The sequence below is a fragment of the Dioscorea cayenensis genome, chromosome 14 (assembly GCF_009730915.1).
Source record: "Dioscorea cayenensis subsp. rotundata cultivar TDr96_F1 chromosome 14, TDr96_F1_v2_PseudoChromosome.rev07_lg8_w22 25.fasta, whole genome shotgun sequence".
In the NCBI taxonomy this organism is placed as follows: Eukaryota; Viridiplantae; Streptophyta; class Magnoliopsida; order Dioscoreales; family Dioscoreaceae; genus Dioscorea; species Dioscorea cayenensis.
Window position 1 is genome coordinate 11,427,156 of NC_052484.1, and position 15,416 is coordinate 11,442,571.

The 15,416-nt window shown below is 34.2% G+C and overlaps 1 protein-coding gene across 1 annotated transcript; it reads right to left on the reverse strand.

Annotated features, from left to right (window-relative positions):
- Window positions 1–8,816: 8,816 nt before the first annotated feature.
- Window positions 8,817–11,204, reverse strand: LOC120276125. Its single transcript, XM_039282855.1, has 2 exons — window positions 10,887–11,204; window positions 8,817–9,554 (listed from the first exon to the last, which is right to left on the reverse strand). The coding sequence occupies exons 1-2, from the start codon at window positions 11,202–11,204 to the stop codon at window positions 8,817–8,819; spliced, it is 1,056 nt and encodes a 351-aa protein (XP_039138789.1).
- Window positions 11,205–15,416: the final 4,212 nt, after the last annotated feature.

Consider the following 15,416-nt stretch of genomic DNA (forward strand, 5'->3'; position numbering starts at 1 on the left):
CTTGGACTCCATCTCTATGCTTGCTCACAACTTCCTCTAGGGTAGGCATGGCAGGAACTCTAGTTTTAATTCTATTGGTTGGCGAACAGTTACTCTATCTAAACCCTGAGGGGGTCTTAGCCTCCGCAACCTTAGAAATGCTAGAATTGCTCTTCTTGCCAAACATGTGTTCTTGATTACTAACAAGGATGACAAACTTTGGGTCTCTATTTTTCTCCACAAGTATGATAATTGGAATATTTGGGATGATGTTTTTCATACTAATGCTTCATCATAAAGACATCCTTAAAACCGCGAAAATTATCAGGCCTAATCTTCATATGGCTGTTTGTAATCCCATCCTCTCCAATGTTTGGGAGGATCCTTGGCTTCTTGATCTTCCCTTAAGCCGTAAGCCAACTTTTATTAACATGAATCTCATTGACAACATCTCTATTAACTCCTTTGTGCTTAACGGTGATCTCAATATTAGTGTGTGCTCCGCTTTGTTTGGGGACAACTTGAGTCATGTCGTTTTTAAGGATACTGTTTTTGATAATGAGGCCAAGAATGACTGGGTTTGGCGTCCCATCACTTCTTTGGCCTCTACTGTGGCTGCAATTTATGATCATCTTAATTCTGAAAATCTCAATTTTGTTGTTTGGAATGGTTGGGGTTTCGTTTGGAAACTCAAAGTCCCTCCTCGCATTAAGACTTTTGTTTGGAAATTGGCTCATGGTAAGCTCCCAACCGGCAATTATCTCTATAATATTAACATCGGGCCTGCTACCTTGTGCCGTTTTGGTGGGCTCTTTCCTTAGTTGGCTGAGCACCTTCTCTTGCATAGTTGCTGTGTGAAAATTTGTTGGGATACCACTTTCAATTGGTTGGGCTTGGATCATTCTTTCCACACCCATCTCAGTAATGGCACTTGGCTTACTTGTAAATTCATTTGTGCTTTTAGCTGTGATTTTGCCAAGGATCTTATTGCATCAGTTTCCTGGTACATTTGGACTGCAAGATGCCATAAATTCTTCCGTCAAATCTTGCCTAATTTCAATCAGATCCCTTCAAAAGCTTGGGCGGGCATCCAAGCTTATTTTTCTGTCCATGGTCTTTTCTGCAAAAACACCTCTGTGAGTTTACAATCTCCCCACTTATCAATCTTGGTGTTTTCTGATGCTGCGTGGGATCCTCTGAAAGGTAAGGCTGGCTTTGGATTCTTCATTACCACTAATCGAAATGGCATCCATCTTGCAGAAGCTGCCGGTGATACTTGCGTTTCTTCTCTTGATGCCAAGCTCCGTGCCATTCTTCTCACCTTGGAACACTGTCGCTCAAATGCCAGGTCTCCCAGCAAGCTCTTCTCCGATTGTAGATGTGCAATCAATCTGATTAATGATTTCAACAATGTGACTGCATGGCGATCCTCTGATATCATTCATACTATCAAAAGTTGTTCATATCAGTGGCATGATTTCTCTTGGGAGCACATCCATCGCAACTTCTACTGTATTGCTGATAGCATTGCCCAATTCGGCAGCCTTAATACGCAAATATCCCTCTTTGCCCAAGGGTCGCGATCGTCCGCACTGGCTCGATGACCTTTGTTCTTCTTCAAACTTCTTCTTTTAATTTCTATTGTGTTTTTCTTTTTTTAGCTACTTGTAGCTCCTTATGCAAAAATGATTCCACTAATTATACAATGACTTTGGCTAAAAATCAAATGTAAATCCATGTACAAAGATAAAGAGCCCTAATTCTACCAAGTGTATTTCCGCATTTGATTTTTGAGTCATCTAGAATTGCTTCATCGTACAAGCCGAACTAAATTTGGTCCATTAACAAATTCTAAAAAACTATAAAGTTGATGTTGGGCTTGAAAAAAAAAACCATATTTAAATAAGTCTAGAATTTAAAAAGAAATGTTTTTAAAATTTAAAACACGTATGTAAAGAAAAATATTTCCTATTATGATAATAATTTACTTTAAAAATAAATAGGTTTTTATAAAAACTGATTGAAAAAAAAAAAATGCGGCCCACTCACGAGAAAAATTAGTGCCAATTTCCCTATTTCCGTTGGTGAAAACGTCCCAGTTTTTATTTAAACACTTCCCGCAACCTATTAAACCCATAATGGCATTGTGTTAGATAAACGCGGTCAAAATAGGAGACGAATTAAGTGTGAGTTCAGAAACACCGTTAAATGTCTAGAATTTCCCGGCGTTTTAAACATCTCGCCATTAAAGTGATGGAAACCTACCGACATTTATTTGTACAAATGCCGTTGAAATAACTTAGGCAACAAAGACACATCTGTTCAACGGTGTTTGTTTGTCAACCGGCGTTATTAACAAATGCCGCAATGTTATCACAGCCAAATACCCATTTATTTAGTGAGAGCTTATTAACCCATTTACACTGTTTAGTATTAACACACTCACAATTTGAAATTAAAATATTGTTACAATCGAGAACATGTCTATATATATAGATATGATTGTAGAATATGTATAAGTCCAGGAATTATGCAAACTTAAGCTAAACTGATTCAATCTTATTATACCACACTACGCCATTTTCTATTTATACAAGCGGATAAGTAGAAGGGTTTTTTAAAACCGGTTCCATATTTGGAGCTCAAAAAATTTTCTCCAGTTTGTAGAGCTGGTTTAAAACAAACCCCTCTAGATTTTAAAACAATAAAGAATAAAAAAAATTAAAACTCTCTCTCCCACTCTCCCCGTGAAACACCATCTTCTCTGGCGCACTCTTTTGCTCTCCCTTGAAACCCTCTTCGTGAGAAGTAGCCACACACCACCGGAAGCTCCACCAACGATGTTTTCCTGCACTGGAACGACATTATCCATCACTGGAGCTGCATAATAAAAGGCCAGGTATGGATGCACATCACCGAATAACATCTCTGCCCCCTTGCAATTAGGGTTTGATTATGAATCCATTATACGGCCGTGTTGCGAGATGCCGATAGGGTTCGTGATACTGTCGGTGGGGATCGCCGGGCCATTCTTGCTTGATGGGAACGTGTCAATGGCGACGACTGAGGGGGTGCTTGGTGGCGAGTACTAATCGCGGGTGCAAGGCTATTAGCGAGTCGGGAGGGGCGGCCAGCGTTGTCTTGAGAGATGGGATGACGCGTGCATCGGTGGTGAGGTTCGCGTCTGCAATGAGGGCCGTAGTGTTGGTGGCAAAGAATTTTGAGACTCTCTCCATAGTGTTCCACAGGTGTTTTTCTCAATTCCTCTGAGAAAATCTTTTTTTATTTCTTTCCTACTCAAAACCAGGCTTCCGATTTGTCTTTCCTTGATCTTTTGATGAATAGTGTTATTACTGCTGTTTTGGATTTTAGATTGTTTTCTTGTGGTAATTCAGTTTAATTTTGGTGTTTTCATTCCAATTCATGTTTTATCTACTCTTTGTATTGCCCTTTTTCTGATTTCTCTATGTTAGCCTAGCCCTTTTTTTTTTTTCTTTTTGGATAATTGATGTTTTTCATAGTTTTTGCATGAGAGATGTCATTCTCTTTTGGTTGCTGGCTGAGCTTTTTGTGTGCAATGTTTTTCAAGCCTGAATTGTTTTCAAGAATCATTCATGTTTTGTTGGCATTCCATGAAAAACAAAAAGAAATTTATCATTTTCTCTTATCTAACTCATGTTTTTAATCAATTTTCTGTTCTCTTAAAGAAATTTCTTTTTGTCCAACTCCAATTCCGACAGTTCAAGCAGGTTTGAAAGGCTTCAAGGGATCCATTGCTCGTTGGTAGGGCGAAACCTCTACATGAGATTCAGCTGCATCACTAGAGAAGCCATGGGGATGAACATGATGGTCTCTGAGGGAGTACAGAATGTCTTGGATTATCTTTAAAGTGACTTCCCGGACATGGACACAATCAGCATATCTGGTTAAATTTTATTCTCTACTTAATCATGGTTTTCTTTTTGGTTTTTACTACTGATTAAGACAAATAAGTTGGTTTTTTGTTGTGTTTTCATGTGGATTTTCTTTGTTTCATTAGATCAAATTTGTGAAAAAAAACAACGATACTTTTATGTTGTTTTATGGGTATTAAATAGTGATATATTTATTTTAGGAATTGGGATGGGATGTCAAAATTTGGAACTTTGGAGCTTGCTAGTGGTTTGGGTGGGAACATCAAGAAGCAAGAAGTTCAATCTGCTTTACAAAAGTAATGTTTTGGCATACTATTTCTTTAATATATGTTGTTACCTTTTAGTTTTTTAAAATATTTAATTTGATCCATGTTGTAATAAGGTGATCAAATGATAGATTCTAATATGGTTCTCATAGGAATTTGTGCTGTGTTCTTCATGGATTTAGCACAATAATGCATGGATTAGTCCAAATATTTTCGGAGGTTAAGAGTGGATCACTATTATATATATATATATATATATATATATATATATATATATATTATATGTATATTATGTTCTTAAAGTATTGTTGTTATTTATGACACGTGCATAGTTAAATCTATCATTGTCTTTAGTTGAATTTTAGGTTCTAGCACATTATGCAAATTTATATTACTTTTGCATTCCTCTGGTCTCTCAAATATTTGTGTGTGTTATTTTTTTTATTTGTTATTCTTACTGCAAATGGACTATATGTTTGCCATGGTATTTTGATGAGCCTTTATTTTCTTAATATTAATTTGTACATGCTTTATTTGTTATAATCAACCAGTGTTTTGTGCCCTGATTTTATTATATGAGCTTATTTGTGTTATTTTAGCTGAAATTGGTGTAAGGATCTGAGTTTTAGCTCTGATTTGATGCTATGCTTTGAGATTTTTGAGTTTTATTGCTGAAATTCATGCAAGCATTGGATGTTTATTTCTTTTCTTTTGTTTTTTCTTCCATTTTTAGGCTGTAAATTGGACGACAGGACGAGGATCTAGGATTGACTGTGATATGAAAGCAGTGTGAGAGGGGGTTTTCTCCGTTGAGTGGCGGAGCAATGGGCGGTCGTGAAAATCAAAAGCCGGCTGTCGCCACCATCCTCCTCCTTCTCGATGTGATCTTGGTCTCTCTGATCATCGCCTACTTGCCTTGTAAGGAGTCCCACCTCTCAATTCTGTTGTCTCACATTCTGATCTTTGATCCTTTGTTTGGCCTAGGTTTGATGTTTTTACCTTTCTTCATTGATACGAAGATAGATTGGGATGCGTACATGTCTCCGGTGAGGATTTTCAAGGCTTTTGATCAATGGATTGTCTTGGTTTGATGTTTGTTTTTATATTTTAAGGGTTTTGTGGTGTTGGATGGTAGGTGGATGGGTGTCTTGGAGGAGAGAGGGATTATGCGAAGCTGAAAGGGGATACGGAGCCTTTGGTTTATCCGTCTGGGTTACTTTATGCTTATTCTTCCATCCAATATGTGACAGGTGGACAGGTGTATCCTGCTCAGGTGAGTGTTCATTGACCAAAAAAATTATTGGAAAAAGGATTCTCAAATTTTAGCAAATTGCAATCTAAAAATATTGTATCTAAGTCCATGATTTCTAAATCTTATGCAGAAATTTTAAGGAAGTTGTTGCTGCTGCAGAAGACACCTTACTAGTGTGGTGGTCAACCAGACAACACAAGCTCAGAAAAATAAATCTAGGTACCTTTATTTATTCTTCTTAAGAAAACTGTCTTAAAATGATCATTTCTGTTTTTGCAAATCCATTGACCTTGTTTGACCACTGTTGCCCTTGGAGAAATAAGGTGTGGCCACTGGATGTGTAATGATCTTACTGCCTGTAAGAATGGGCAGTGAATGAGACAACTTCATGAAAGCATAGATCAATTCATGATATCTACTTTGGATTGTTATTTGTCACACTCAATTGGATTCATTTTGTATTCACTTGTTATCATGAAAGACTTTTCTAGAGTATCATCATTCAAACCTCCAGTAGTATATAAACATTGTTGCAAACATAAGAGATGACGTTATTAGAACTAAAAAAAAATTTATGAAATCACATAGCATGACACCTTGTTAGCACTATCTCATGGCTTATATTATGGATTTTGATATTCACAATGTCACATTATGGATTATTAGGACTCATATTCCTTCCTTGTAATAATAATAATAATAATAATAATAATAATAATAATAATAATAATAATAATAATAATAATAATAGTTGTATTCTGATTAAATTATCACTTAAATTGGATAATAATAATAATAATAATAATAATAATAGTAGTAGTAGTTGTATTCTGATTAAATTATCACTTAACTTGGATAATAATAATAATAATAGTAGTAGTAGTAGTAGTAGTAGTAGTAGTAGTAGTAGTAGTAGTAGTAGTAGTAGTAGTAGTAGTAGTAGTAGTAGTAGTAGTAGTAGTAGTAGTTGTATTCTGATTAAGTAATTACTTAAATTGGACACTTAAAATAAACTGAAGTCAGAATTCTTATGTCTGAATGCTCATGCTTCTATTTCGTGGCTAATTTAACCAAGAGGAATTTCTAAAAGATCAGTTTACCCACCCATCATAAAGATTATGTATTGACTCCTGTTTCATAAATGTTTATCTGACTGTTCTGTTTATATATCTCTATCATTTTTAACTTATTTGCTTTGGGTGTTTCTGATACGGTCCACAGTTCTAATAATGTATTGTATTTAATGCAACAAATTCTTTGGCTAAGACTGCTCCAGGTTCTTCTGGGGGAAAAATTACTCTGAAATCAAGTTTTCCTAATGGATTTTGAGGTCCAACATATGCTCTCTCTTTAATTTTCACCGTCATATATGCCATTTAATTTTTTTTGTGTGGGAATAATTGAAGATTACTTTCTTATCTTGTTACTGTGACTTGATTATGTGTGAATTCCATAAGACGATGTATGCACAGATTTAGCTTGGTCTTTCATTCAGGTCATCAACTAGATGATTTTTGGTTAGAAATTTGAGTATGCAGGAAATAAGGGGACCTGAAGTAGAATAAAATTTAAGACCTTCTAAACCACATACATGATTTAAATACATACAAAAAGAAAGAATAGAATAAAATTACAGCTTCAAACATGTGAAAGAACGGGGTAGAATGATTTAGGTAGAACCTTGTCAATTTATGTTTGAGATAGGTTAGAATCATGCTTTGGTTGTTTTTGTCAGGCTTGCAATATGAAAATTAAAAATTTGAGATAGGCTTGTCAATTATCATTGTCTTTCTCTCTCCTTTTTCTCTTGTTTTCATTGAAACACCATCTATATATTCAGATGAATCCCTCTACTTGTTCTTCAACTCATTGTTTGTTGTTTTGATAGGTTGAAGCTGCCAGCATGATCTGATCCTTAGTTTTATATATCCTCTAATTCCCATGCTTTCTTCTCATATATATGTCTTTAATTAAGTCTCATTGTTTTTAATTGTTCCTTCTTCAAGAGCATGGGTTTTGTTTCATATATATGATGATCAAGTCAACTTGCAGCTTCAATATCTCATCAACAACTTCATCACAAAGTTTACATGCATTCACTCCATCATGGGCAGGTACTGATTATCATCATAAATCTTTAGCTTTCTTCTTAAAAAAAAAATTACTTAGTTACTTCAACATGCATGCACTCTCACGATCATTTATTTCTTATCTCTATTTGCTCTTGTTTTTGTTATTTTTAGATGTGTATTTTTACTTGGTGTTTCGCAAGCTGCTTTCTTTTTCCCATACCGAAAATCTAAAGTGTGTTATCTTTTAAAGGACTGACTATCTATAACCTTTCATGTAATATACTAGAGCTTAGGTTGTATGAAGAAGCTTGAAGATTAGGAGGCTACAAGACACTCTATACTTTATGTAACTAAGAAAAAATTACATTGTAATAGACGTAGATAAAATGGTGTAATATCTTTTACATTGTGTAATTAAGCAAAATACATTGTATTTGAGACACTAATGATTTGTAAAAAAATCAATGAAATTGAATTTAGGATACTTATAAGATTTGTCTTGTAGATTTGTGCTTCAAAAGATTTTGTTTATATTCATTATAAGAATACATTATATTCAAAGCTAATGAGCAAATTTTGAGGCAGTTACAATCTCATCTAAAAATTATAATAAGGATTTTAAAAAATAACATTTTTTTAGGCGGTTATAAACCCTTCTAAAACCAGTTTTTTTTTAAAAAAAAAATATAAGTATTAGAGGCGGTTATAACCGCCTCTAAAAGCATGGAGAGGAGTTTAAAAATTATTAGCTTTGAAGGCGGTTATAACCGGCTCTAAAAAAGCATGAAAAGAGTTTAAAAATTATTATATGGTAGAGGCGGTTATAACCGGCTCTAAAAAAGCATGAAAAGAGTTTAAAAATTATTATATGGTAGAGGCGGTTATAACCGCCTCTAAAAGCATGAAAAGAGTTTAAAAATTAATAGCTTTGGAGATGGTTATAACCGCTTCTACTACATACAATTTTTAGAGACGGTTATAACCGCCTCTAAAACTAGAGTTAGAAACTGCTTCTATAGCGAATGCTTACCCCAACGGTTGATATAAACTGGCTGTAATGTGTAGAGTCGGCTTTATACGAGGCGGTTTAGAGATGGGTTAAAAAACCATCGCTAAAGCTATGGAGGCGGTTAAAACAGCTTCTATAGGGTTTGAAAACCACCTCTAAAACCCTTTTCTAGTGTAGTGCCATTTGGTAATACAAAAACCATGCATTAGGTGTTAATTACAATGGCTTCAAGCAAACTCTCATGACTTTCAAGAATGAAACAAAGATCAATACACAAGACAAATCTACACAAAAAAATTGGGCGCTAGCCAACACAAGGGTATCTCACTGATCAATACCATGGAACTCCTTGAGATAACATTTAATATTTAAATTCTCAACACAAAACACACCAGGCTCTTCCATGTCATATGTCAACTTAGTCAAGAACATACCCTTATTCCTGCATCCTTTGTACCTCCTTGCATTGGTTCCAATACCCAAACTAATCCCCAAGAACATCAAATCCTCTATTCCAAGCTGCATCATTTCAAGCCTTTCCTTCTCAAAGTTCACCTTCAAGAACTCATAAGAAGTATCCTTCCCACTGTCATAATACATAAGGACCATATGAAGATAGCCAGATAACTTGACCAGATAAGTCTTCATCAGAAACTTGTCATAAAAGACCTTATCAATCTTACTTGAGTCTAGTACTGGTAATGCCAGTGGGACATTAACAATCATTCCAGTACCACCATTGGCTTCAAGATCAAGACGATAAAGTGCCTTATTGGAACACAAGTAGAAATAACCCTTGTAAAAGACAATGTCCTTAAATTGACACTCATCAGACAAGAATATTTTCCATGAAATGCTACTCATCTTGCAGACGTCAACTTGATTGTGAGACCGTGAGATGGCCACAAAGACACATTGTGGATCGGTTGGTGGGGCAGAGAGTGCAAGATTTATCTGAAAGTGAAGAGCTCTAAACTTCTTATTTTTTCGATACTGTGCGTTGTGCTTAGGGAGCTTGATTTGGTGGCCAGTGATGGGATTGATGTGAAATACTAGTATGCCCTACAAAACCAATTTTAGTTATTGTTTAATAATAAAATAGTTATATTTCATTGAATGCATAATTATGGGTATTGTATTATTCATGTTTGATGATATATTATTATGGGCTTGCATTGTATAGATTTCAAATTAATGATAGAGATCATTAAAGTGAGACATGATTATCTATGTTTCTTGCAACCCATAATAGTTCACAACCTATGAGATAAAATATGATTTTGTATTCATTATTGGTTGTCACATGTTGTACTATTATATGTGATAGAGTGGTATGTCTCAGCCACTAGAGTAGAGACTCTTAGTAACATTGTGGATATTTGTAGTTGACAAATATTGAACTGGATCATACAGAACTCTTAGACCAAACACTGTTATAGAACAAAAGAGTTATTTTGTTATAGAAAGTCCTTATTACCTGAGGATGTTATTAAATCTTATGTATAAATTATATTACTTTGATATTGTCAATCGGTGATGCTAATTACAGGCTATATACAGACATATTGGGTTATATAATAAATACATGAAGGTTTGTAGTCATCCAAGATGGGATCTATCACTCCTATTGTAGGAGAGAATATTCTAGATTGTGTTTCTAATGTGTTGGATAAATCCGGCCAGTTAATTGTTTGAAAGTATTTTATTATATATAAAATATATATTATTGTACATTTTTCTTAAATTATTTTATGTCCAATAGTCTAAAGTAACACACATATGAGTGGAGATCGACAATGCCACTTATATGGAATATTTATTGATAGAAGGACTAATATGTAAAATATTATATTGGGGTCTCACATATGAATATCTCTAATCTTTGGATTAAATTGCAATTTGTTTATGGACATGATTGTGATTATAAAATTAGTATGGACTAATTTGCTAAAGATGTAGTGATCCCAAACGGGTTCTAACCTTACCCGAATATATTTACTCCCGATGTGATATGAGATTAGGGTTTCTCAATTAATTAATTTGTGATTGCCATCAAAAGACGGCTACGGCAAAAACCCTAATATTCACATTAGTTGCTTGGAGCAAAAGAAGCCATCACTTATTCTGGATCAAGGGTGAAAATTCGAGAACCTTGCGTGTGTGCGTTAGAGGATTTTGCGCTTGTGAAATCTCTGTGAGGTAATCCTGATTTTTCACATGTATTCATGTGTTCATGTGATCGATCTTGATAATTAATCAATTGTTCATTAAATATCAATTAATTGTAATTGATAGTCCTAATTTGATTAGAACGATTTTTTCTAACCCTAATTTGATTAGATTGATTATTACTCACATGATGAGGTATAGCTTGGAGGCAGGATCAAGAAAGACATGATATCCATAGGAGTAGATGCAGAAGTGGGAGCTAAACTCAAACGAGCAGTTTGGAAGACAGAAAAGAAGGTTGAAATCGATGTTGAAGAAGGTCATGGAGGTGTAGCGTTTTATGATGGTGTGGTTGGCGAGGATGATGAGGGGAAGTTTTGGATGTGGGGAGAAGGCGCGCCATGCAGAGCAAGTGGAACGGAAGAAGACGTGGGAGATGGGGTCGAGTTGAGATGAGATGAAGGAGAGAGAAAGCTTCGGAATAGAGGACCAGTCTCGTACTTCATTGCTACGCCGCTCCTTCTCTTTCTTGGACATCATCATGGCCCAGCTCTAGCTCTTCTTTATCTTAAGGTCTGAGATATATATATATCACTACACAAAAAAAGTGTTTTTGAGGCGGTTTTGAAGCCCTATAGAGGCGGTTATAACCGCTCTATAGGTATAGTGTTGGTTTTTTTTACCCGCCTCTAAACCGCTTCGTATCAAGCCGGCTCTACACTTTAGAGCCGGTTTGTATCAACCATTGGGGTAAGTTTCATCTACCGAAGCGGTTTTTAATAACAAGAGTAGAGACGGTTATAACCGCCTCTATAGCTACTAAGTTTTCATTGCCTTCCAATAGTTTTAGAGGTGGTTATAACAGCCTCTATAGCAACTATACAAATTATAAGTGGTAGAGGCAGTTATAACCGCCGCCATAGCTACTAAATTTTCATCCATCCTCAATGGTTTTAGAGGTGGTTATAACCACCTCTATAGCTATTAAGTTTCATTACTTCTCAATAATTTTAGAGGCGGTTATAACCGCCTCTATAGCTAATAATTTCTTACATGTTCATATTTTTAGAGGTGGTTATAACCACCTCTAAATTTATTTATTAATTGAATTGAATTAAATTTTAATTTATTTTCCTGCTAATAATAAATAAATTTGTTTAACCTGTAAATCAAAAACATAAATCTTTCAATACATTCAAACGTATCCTAAATTCAAGTTTATTGACTTTTATTGACAAGTTATGAGCTAAAGTGCAATGTATTTTAATTAATAACAAAATACAAAGAGTTTTACACTATTCATGTATTTTCATTACAAAATATTTTTTGGGTTAATTACACAAAGTAAAAAGCTTTCTATCTTATTCATCTTCAACCCTCTTGATATTTAACTATGAATTCTCCAAAATCTACAAAAACATATAAATGAAGCAAGTTAGAGACCATGAATGCATGATTAATTAGGAAATAAGTTGGAAACAAGTTACAAAAAAATTATCACAAAATACTAATGAGGTGGTTATAACTGGGAAAAGTGTTTTCCTTTATTGATTAGGAAATACTCATTATCACAAATACTCCAAAATATATTTCCTAAGAATGGTGAGATGATTCCAAAGATCCAGGACTTAAAGGAGAGAAGTGCATGCTGATCATGTAGGTTACCAGGAGCAGGAGACTGGGAGTCAATGGTGATCATAGAATAGAACAAAATGACAAGGGGCAACAAAGGCACCAAGATCTTTTGGTGAATGTATACGACACGAAGGATTTCGATCAGTTTTGAAAGATTTAAAAATATTAAATCTCTCAGCTGTAATAAGGGATAAAAAAGATTAGAAATTACAGATTCAAGAAGGATTGTGTTGTGTTCAGACTTGAGTCTTTGAGGAAAGATAGACAATGCAGCAAAGAACCAAAACAATAAATTTTCAGAAGGAAGGAACCCAAACTAGATGAGAATGGGAGGACAACCCCAACCTTTAAATACAATCATTATATTTAGATATAGATTCAAACGTCATTCTCCAAGACAAACAAGTAATCATATATGCTTCTCAGAATAGGCAATCGATTAGGTCTAATTTGGAAGCTTCACGAGTTTGAAACACACAAACAGCTACCTAATGTTGTTAAATTAATCAATGTCAGTGTAACTTCTTGTTTGAAAATTGATCCAATATGAAATGTGATGTTAATAAAATATCACAGAATTGTTAAACTACTATTACTGTCAACATCTGATTGGAAAATAAGAATTTCATGGTTTAAAATCTTGTCCTACACCATTCAGGTTAGACATTTAAATATACTACTTTGAAAGGTAAGGAAGAAGAAACAAGCATGATTGCTCTTCAGAATTACATGATAAGTTTACTGATTCTTTGATGTGGAGTAATGTTCTTTCCCAAAGTATTCTTTTCTCAAGAAAATTTGAAAATTAGTAGAAAGTTTCAACCTAAAAATATATTGCTCAATATTGCCAACATTTATGGCATTAACACTAATAATAGTAAACAGACCTAGCACAAAAGTCGACAAGAATAGTTTCTAATACCTACAAGGAAATATTTAAATGAGGACGAACAACTTAGAAATAAATCTGGTGTATTAACAAAAAAAAATTGTCGCATGTATAGTTATGGATTCAAGCCAATTATGGGCTTTATTGCTCATGGCAAATGGCTTTAAATCTAAAATCTTGAAAATAGTATAGCCAATTACAGCCTATATTGCTCATGGCAAATGGCTTTATAACCTTGAATCTTTCAGAGTTCATAGGTGAATAATGATCAGCATTAATTGATTAAAGTCCATAAGAAGATAGTAAACATCATCAAGCAACAATAGAAACAAACAAGGCTTCTAAAGGTGAAATTAAAATATAACCACATCCTCATCTACCAACCATAACTCCAAATTTTGAAGTATTAATAAGATACATCCTCAAAATGACAGGACAACGTAAAAGGTAGGTAGTATATTGTTGCCAGACCTGCTATTCTAGTAACTTTTTAGTTTCAAGCATGCATGATTATTATTACTAAAAAAAAAATTGTGCAGGTTAACAAAAAATTTAACAGAGAATCATAAGATAATCCAACAAAATTCTCTAGTAAAACTACTATTAATGTCAACATCTGATTGCAAAGAATACTATACTTCAAAGCTAAAAACCAACAAACCTCTTGAGCCACAAAATTTTGTCTGTCATCAAGCATTAATTTAATAATAACAAGCAACATTAACCATGAATATGTGATAAGAAAAAAAAAGATAACAACAAAAATATTGGGAAAAATTACCATTAGGAGTTTTAGACATTTCGATTTGTATGGAGTAAAATCTTCGTGTCTCCAATTTGGAATGTTGATTGGAGCATAAGCACCATTCTTTGCAAGCACACTAAGGAAAGAACTTAGCGTGGCAGCATCTTTGGTGCACGGGACACCATATTTATCTACCTTAAATATAAATTTTTCCGTTGATGTCCAGACATTTGCTATTACTGTCTTTCCTCTATGTCGGGACTGCTTTTCTTGTGTACTAGCATCATTTTCTTGCCCAGTTGATTCGTGATGTGAAGAAGTATGACCTTCTAGTAGCTCCAAAATCTTCAAGATTTTTGATCCTCCAGCCATGAGTTTTCTTACTCAAGTTTCATATTTATTAGATTGCAATAACAATTTCACAATCCATAAAACTTGGTCAGATAAAAAAGTCATGTCACTATCTTACTTCAACATGTCCATATGAGTTGAAAAAATTGTGTATGCACTGCGTTGTATGAGTTAGTTGATATTTCTACAGTCAATAATTTTTCTTCCTATTGCATAATGTTTTGGCTCTCATGGCCTAATATTCTCTACTAGAGATTTGTACTCTTTGGTTCATTATCATGGTCCAGAAATTCAATAGCTTTTGAAGATTTTTATGTTTGTATTAGAGAGATGATTTTCTCTGATTTTTGTATTCATAAGCATAATCAATTGCCTTTTGTATTTCTTTGTTTTGTGCTTATAAGTGAGGAACGTACTAATATAATCTTGTCAAGGAAGGCAGTTTATCTGATGAAATTCATGTGTATCAAGTCATTCAGCATTTACCTGATTCATAAGCTTTCAGGTTCTAACAAATGGCATTGAAGTAAAGCTGCAAAGAAATGCCCTTAGTGTGATTGAAGCACCAATTAGTCATGAAGATGATGATGAGCTTGAATGTGAAAACGTGCAAAGGAAAGATAAACTAAAAAAGGAATTGAGAGAAAGACTTCAATGACTTGATAAAGGATTTTGTAACGTTATAACTGCATAAAATGCAAACAAGTAAAATAAAGTCTATCTATTGCTACATAAGCATGACTGGACAAGTGGTGCTTGCATATGCTTGAATGCATTAGAAAAAGTGTAATATTAAAATGCATTAGAAATAAAAATTATGAGTACTATACAGTAATTAATGGCACGATAAATCATCTAGATTTTTTTTTTATTAACCCCAATCTTGATTATTTATGTTTTTTCTAATTGGAACACATAATAATAAAGGTAAGGTTGACTTTCTTGCCTTTGTATATGTATAGATTTATCTATATAATAAGCTCCATGATTAGAAAGTTATTTAATTTCACAATGACTATCAGGACCCATGTAAATTATAGCTAGCTTTTTTGGGGTATTTTTGTCTTTTCATTTCTTAGGGCTGTAGATTGTCTTCTTTTTTTCCCTTTGAGTAGTTAGCATCAATGTCATTTTG

Coding starts and splice junctions, on each gene's coding strand:
- LOC120276125 (XM_039282855.1), bottom strand. CDS start 11,204: ATGATGATGTCCAAGAAAGAGAAGGAGCGGCGTAGCAATGAAGTACGA. Junction 9,555..10,886: donor TCTACTCCTATGGATATCAT/GTCTTTCTTGAT, acceptor TTGGTTTTGTAG/GGCATACTAGTATTTCACAT.